Source organism: Falco cherrug, chromosome 15 (assembly GCF_023634085.1).
Source record: "Falco cherrug isolate bFalChe1 chromosome 15, bFalChe1.pri, whole genome shotgun sequence".
NCBI lineage: Eukaryota > Metazoa > Chordata > Aves > Falconiformes > Falconidae > Falco > Falco cherrug.
In genome coordinates this window covers 15,797,247-15,804,106 of record NC_073711.1, presented here as the reverse complement: position 1 = coordinate 15,804,106, position 6,860 = coordinate 15,797,247, and the positions used below count along the sequence as shown (strand labels likewise).

Sequence of the window (6,860 nt, the reverse complement as noted above, 5' to 3'; positions counted from 1 at the left end):
GGTTCTTTGTTTCAGAGAGGTGCTTGTGAACAAAAGGGAATGACTGGAACAGCATCCAATTGGTAGCCGTTTCTGTATTTCACAACTGTAGGGAAAAAAACCCCTTAAACCAGTGTTTGGTTTGCTGAAGGGTAGTAGATTGTGTATGGACAGTGGCTGTACATATGTTCTCCAAAGGGCTTTTTCACACAAGCTGTTCCTGGCAGATGGTCCCATGTCAGTTATATATTAAAAAAAATGAATTAGTTTATGGAAATTGTTGCTTTGGTCCTCAGCTATTTAAGGGTGCTATGGCAGAACAGCTGACTTCTTGCTTTGCCGGTTTCAGTGTATGAGAGTTGATATCAGCAGCTCAGCCATAAGAGGTGTCAGTCGTGTAAGACGGCAAAATGAAAAAACAGTTTTCCAGACTGTAGGACTCCAAGTAGGCACTACTCTCACTTTTATTAAATGGTAAGTCATACATTGACATGATAGGAGAGCTATTTTTAAGGCACTTCTAAATGCATATGCATTTTGTTGTAGTTGAAAGTTTTGTTGTAGTTGAAAGATTTACTACTTATTAATGGATTAATAATTGTATGTAGGCAGCCTCATTTAAACAATGATACAAAAGAAGCTGATGCGCAAACCATGCGGAAATCAAGACTAAAACAATTTTATGGAAACTTAACTAAAGCTGAGTCATCCTACCAAAACACTGTTATATGTAAAATGAAGCCGTTCCATACACGTGGTGCAATTTGGTATGGTAGGGTAAGCTAAAGTACGTGTTACTGAGCTGCTGTTAATGGTGTGATGTATGTAATGTACCTGTGCTTGTAAAAGCACAATAACGGATCTGTTTGATCCTGGGTGCAATCTTTACATCGCTGAGGTGCATGCCTTGTCAAACCCACTTCATTTAAGTGCCAAGCTTAAACGGATACCAGACAAGTTTTAAACTAGCTTTGGTTTAGTTTAAGCCACACGCAGATTATGGAGATCTCTAATGCTAAATCTAACGGCATTTCAGGCTTTTACACGAAGAGTTATTTGGAAACAAAGTTAGATTTTTGCAACGCTACATGCTTTTGTACTGCAGGAGCTTCAGAAGTCAAACCAAGTGTATTGAAGCTACTTTAGTTTTTGTACTAAAATGGAAGAAGTTAAAATCATTAACATGCAAAAACCTGCTCCTTTACCAGGACTGCTTTGGAAAGCAGGGCTCTAACATCCATTTTACAGCAGTTGCTGTCTGCTCGTTACAGTCGTTTGGGACACTCAGCACAGTAAATTTTTCCATTATGGCAAACAAAGCGCTTGTTGGCCAGACCACGGGCACACTTTGTGCATTTGAAACAATAATCGTGCCAGGATTCATCTTCGTAGTTAACCACACTGGTTCCTCTTCCAAATCCTGCTAGGAGAGAAAACAATTATAGGACGGCGATAGTAGCTTTTCCCTTGGCTGGGTTAGCCCACCAAACAGCAGATCCCATTCTTACTGGGTCCTGTGCTTCTGTAGTCTTGCAGACCATATTTGCATGCTTAAAATACTAGCCAATATCGCAACTGAACCACATCGTTTGCTGCTCTTAGAGGAACAGGCAGCTTTGCATAAGGCTTGTGTGGCTTGTGTCTCCAATAACATTTGTCCCTTGGATCTTTTTTTCTCCAGGAAACAGTCAAACTGGAGGAAAGATCAAGATGTAGGGCAAGGACAGGTTGGACTAAATGCCCTACCGGTTGGTATGGGCTCGGATCCATGCGCTAAAATGCAGAATGGAATGCGTCGCAGGGGACTGGCAGGATAGTGTGCACATTTCGGGGCACAGCTTTGTAGTCCAGTAACTGCTACTTGTAAGATACATCAGAAGCAAACGTCACTTTGGGGCAATAAACCACTGCTCTTTTTAGACATGAAAGTTGGGAGCCGTTCTAGTCGGAGAAGTTTTGAAGGTGGTAAATTTGAGGTGTGCGAAGAGCTCAGTTACTCAGGCTCCTCCCAGCAAGCGCATGTGGCTTCTGGTGGGATCACATGTGAATTGCTGGGGTTGGACTTTGCGATACTAGACCTGCTTCTGGTGTTAGCAGCCTCTGAGCTGCGTGTCATTGGGGATTGCTGTTCTGACCTTAAGCACCCACTGCCATCAAAGCTGCATTTAATCCAACATACCTGTAATAGGATTCTTGCAGCCAGCACACTTCTTGGCAACACACTCCTTGTAGCATTCGACACAGTAAAACTGATCCTCTACAGCTGTGAAGCGCTTCCCGCCCAGTTGCTTCTTGCAGTTGGAGCAAATGAAACACTCCGAATGCCAAGGCTGTTCCTGGTAAGTGAGGCCTCCAGAAGTGATGGGCTAGAAGGCAAAGAGCAGAGATGCGTTTTATAATTGGGAGGGAGAGAAAGAGAGAGGTGATGCGGGCACGGGATGTAGGGTAAGAGGGTTTTGTCAGGGAGAAGATCTCTTGGAAGTTTTCATTAAAATTAAATAGTGTAGCACGCTAGAGTTCCTCCAGCATGAAATCCTACGTGCCTGGAGCTTTCATAATTTTACCTGCAGTGACTGCAACTTACACAAATCAGTTGCCAAAGTTGTAAACCAGCTATCTTATAAAATAGTGTTGCTGCTTGAAGACACAATACCTACTAGACATAGCTTAAACCATCCCAAAGCACCTACAAGACCAGTGCCCGCTCCGTTTCGGCAGAGCTGCCATCGGCTAACCCTACAGCCCCTGCTCAGGTGCTGTAATGTGCAAGAACCACTAGCTCTCACATTATTATACCACCAGCTGCTTGCACCAGTGTCTCAAGGAAAGAAGCAGTGGTAGAGCTTCAGCATGATAAGCCTACAGGTTTGCTCTCCTAGCTTCCAAAAGATGTGTGAGAGCTAGTTCTGGCAGCTGCCTTTGCAAAGTGGAAGGACTTACGTTCTTGCATTTAGCACAGGTCTTGGCAAACTTGTGCTCATGGCAGGAGACACAGTAGAAGTCATCGCCCTTGGGGAAGAAACTCCCGGATCCAATCACTTGCTTGCACTGGCTGCAGGTGAAACAGTCCTTATGCCAGACCATCTTCTTGTACTCGACATTTTGGTCTCCTACAACAGACAGAAATAACTTGTTACATGGGATTTTGGACTGGTGGCAAGCTCCTCGCTCTGTGCAATGTAACATACCTGTAGGCAAGACCTGTCCATACCTATGCCCAGGATTCAATTGTAACATGGGCAAGGGATGAGTTGTCAGTTGCTGCATCAGACTTTAGCCAGGACCTTCTAGATTTTCTTAAAATATTTGTCAGACATTGTAGCCTAGTAGTAGTTCAGTAGTAGGGTGAACTAGCCATATAAGGGTTAACTGCAAAGCAGCCTTTCAACGCTTGCATAAAATGGACAGGTAAGAGCAAGAGTTAAAACTTGCACCATTTTGTGGCGCTCCAGCCTTCCACCATGATGCCCATACCCCTGACTGCAGCTTCCACAGCGCAATAAACCGCTACGGTTGTGCCCTAGAGCAGAACTTGGCAGTCGTACCCCTGTCACTGGCACCAGTACCTGCAATAATAGGCTTGAAGCAGCCCTTACACCTGGGTGCATCCTCGGTGGCCGTGCAGTTGCTGCACCAAACCTTGTTGTTCTCCCTTAGCATGAAGGGCTCGTTGACCAAGGACGTATAGCACTTGAAGCAGCGGAAGCAGGTGTCATGCCAGTAACGGTTCTTGAAATGCAGCTCCTGAAATGAACAGAAACCGAGTGAGCAATAAGCCCTTCTGTCTTGCTGAGCAACCCTAAACCCAAGCTCCTGTCTCATCAGCAAAGGACAGGTTCCTAAGCATGTCTGCATTCAGTGGCTGGAGGTGCAGCTCGTCTGCAAGCAGCTGGGAGGACATTAAACCAAACCCACTGACAGAATCACATTCACTTCAGAGTTCCAGGGTAGCAGAAGATGCTTTAAACCAACAGCTTTGAGATTTGAAGTTCTGTAAGCGTGAGATTCTCCGGTCATCAAGTTCCCTCTGGTTCAGGTATACGTTATTATTGCCATAAACCTGAAGCAATAAACATCTGACAGACTGACAGAAACCAGACCCCTAGGTTCCTGAGTGTTTCGCCCAGATGGGATTTCTGCAAGTCCTGGGCAAGCTGGATTTCCTGCAGTACACTCTTCAGGACAATCCAGCATTTGCCAGCAGCTCACGTGACTGAATCTAGACCCTGAATTTAGCTCTTTGTCAGAAGGAGCCCATCGTGAGCATCCCTACTGCAGTGCTCCAGAACCTCTGGCTCTTTGCCCAAGGAGCACATGGCCCATCAGCCACAGGACTCACACAGAAGCTCGCAAGCAGACCAGAGCCAGGAAAACAAACAGGAGGGTTATCAGCATCTGCCCCATGTCTCCTCATCACCCATTTAACTGCTCAGCCCTCACCTTGGAGTCAGCTCCGATGGGTTTCTTGCACTCAATGCAGGTGTTGGCACAGATCTTCTCAAAGCACTTGACGCAGCAGTGGCGGCCCTCTTTCTGCACGTACTTCTTCCCATGCAGAGGGTCACGGCAGTAGTGGCAGTCAAAGCGCTCCGACATGGTGCCCACAGTGTAACTGCCAGGCCCTGCAGGAGGAGAGAGGGTGACGTTACAGCACGGAAGCCCTGATCACTGCTCCAGCTTCTGGGGAGCTACGCAAATAAGTATCAGGAAGATGGGTCAACAGTGAGCATGTGGTGACATCACACTCCTCCAGGGCTTGTTGGCAGGAAAGCGCCTTCCATGCAAGCACAGTTAGGGGCAATGTTTCATTCGGGCAGGTCAGTGGTTTATAAGACACACAGCTCTACCAACTGCACTGGCATTTTCCAGGTGCCTCCAGCTTGGGTGTATGTTGGGCCAACAAACGCTCGGGGAGGCTGGGTGCAGTAGGCAACCTGGGTTTGGTCACAGCAACCAGAAACTTGTACCCTTGCTAAAGACGGCAGCTGGGATGTCCCGGGTCACACACTGCCATTCAGGACGCAGAAAAAGAAATAACCATGAAGTCTCAGAAAAATGTGGGCTACAGCGTAAGGCCGTATGGGCTGAGTCCTGGCTGTGCCATGGAGCTCAGCAAGGGCAGGGGCTGCTCTGCCTCCTGGACGCGTCTGCTTGCCGCTGCTGTTGGCATGAGCAGTTGTGGTGGGCTGAGCCCGGCTGGGTGCTGGGTGCCCCCCGCTGGGTGCTGGGTGCTCCCCGCTGGGTGCTGGGTGCCCCCCGGGCCGCCCTGTCCCTGCCCTGCTCAGCCGGGCCGGGGGCAGAGACACAGCGAGGGGCTCCTGGGGCGGGATAAGGGCAGGGGGAGATCTCTGGCGCCTGGAGCCCCCCGGCCCCCTCCTGCCCCGGCCTGGGGGCTGCAGGGCTGCTGCTCCCACTTCTCACGCCTCTCGCCATTATTGTTCTTCCACAGGTCATTTCTCCCCCTTCTTAACCGTGTTACCCCAGAGGCGCTGCCACCGTCACTGCTGGGCTCAGCCTGGGCCAGCGGTGGGTCCGTCTCGGAGCCGGCTGGCACGGGCTCCATCGGACATGGGCGAAGCTTCTGGCAGCTTCTCACAGAGCCGCCCCTGCAGCCCCCCCCCCGCTACCAAACCCTCGCCATGCAAACCCAACACAGCAATGCCCTGGTAGCACAAACACGTACAGCTCTCCCGACAGCCATCCAAGACACAAATGTGAAATTTCTGCCCACAGAGCGGCAGGACAGGCTCTGGCCGAGCACAAACCACAGCACTCTGCCTCCCGGGGCCCGGCCCGCGGCGAGCACGGCACTGCAGGGTCTGCTGGCTGGCAGGGGGACCAGAGTCCCACCCCAGTCTTTCCCCGTCACCTTCTTAAGCAGAAGGATACCAGACTCTTTTATTGACATATTTCACATCAAGCAGGGATAACGGTACCTGATCATGCGCTGAGAGCCGCTTAGCTCATAGCGGCCAGCCCACTGCAGGCCTTGGCGAGGTGCTGGCTGAAGCACCACATAATTTGTGCGCAGAGATCGCCAACCATGAGCACAGCAAAATAGTTTCCATGTTTCCAGCCTAAGCCCGCAGCCAGCTGCAGCCCTCTGAGGCCTTTTGTGCTGGATAGTTGTGCAGCTTCCAGCTTCCTCTTTTCACTGGGCTTTCACATACATAGTCATAAGAAAAAAGCAAGAAAAGATCTCCCTACATGTAAAGATACTTCTTTAGTTCGTGCCAGCAGGGCTCTGCCGAGGCACGATGCCACCATGGCCAGGGAGCCAGCACAGCAGTGGGTGTGGAGGCTCTTGACTGGAGGATTTTCCACTTTGACCACTGGTGCACACTCACACCCTGTCCCCAAACGCTCATCCCAGCCTGCACGCCCAGGCTCAGCCTCCCAGACAGCTCCTGCTAACAGCTCCCTCCGTTTCCCCACGCCCTTCCCCAGAAGCAGCCAGCACCACTCCTGCGAGGGGGCTGCAGAAGCTCCGGCAGGATTATGCAAGCCCACGGGGTCCCAGAAGCACAGCTCCATCCCTGCCGCTGCCACCCACGCCTGCAGCCCCCAGCACGGCAGCGCCCCGGTTCCCCCGCACGGCCAGCAACCCAGGACACAGCCCTGAACCTCCTGCACCACCACCGACCCGACGGGAGATGCGGCAGTGGTCTGGCAACGGGGGCTGCCAAGAGGAAAATTTAATTATTATTTTCTTGATAGAGCTGCAGCACCAGCAAGAAAGGGAGGAGGACATGGTCAGGCGATATAAATGGCTGCTGCTTCCTGCTGTGAGGAGGGGGAGGCGGTGAGCACCCCCATCACATATCCTCAGCCCGGAGCACCCCACCCAGCCCTGGAGCTGAGGGGCTCCTGACCGAGCTCCG

General features: G+C 50.7%; 1 protein-coding gene across 4 annotated transcripts in view; it reads right to left on the bottom strand.

The window, feature by feature from the left end:
- Window positions 1-419: 419 nt before the first annotated feature.
- The window catches only part of FHL1 (four and a half LIM domains 1), a 33,039-nt gene continuing 26,598 nt past the window's right edge, over window positions 420-6,860 (bottom strand). For 2 of the 4 annotated variants that reach the window (XM_027800876.2, XM_005436035.3), the window contains exons 2-6: window positions 4,420-4,601; window positions 3,546-3,723; window positions 2,920-3,089; window positions 2,159-2,345; window positions 539-1,402 (exon numbers count right to left, since the gene is read on the bottom strand). In XM_027800876.2, coding sequence (XP_027656677.1) covers window positions 1,245-1,402; window positions 2,159-2,345; window positions 2,920-3,089; window positions 3,546-3,723; window positions 4,420-4,575 — 849 coding nt within the window. In that variant the 5' untranslated portion in view covers window positions 4,576-4,601 and the 3' untranslated portion in view covers window positions 539-1,244. Of the gene's footprint in view, window positions 1,403-2,158; window positions 2,346-2,919; window positions 3,090-3,545; window positions 3,724-4,419; window positions 4,602-6,860 lie in introns of all 4 variants that reach the window. The other 2 variants (XM_055727218.1, XM_005436036.3) reach the window with 2 other exon arrangements.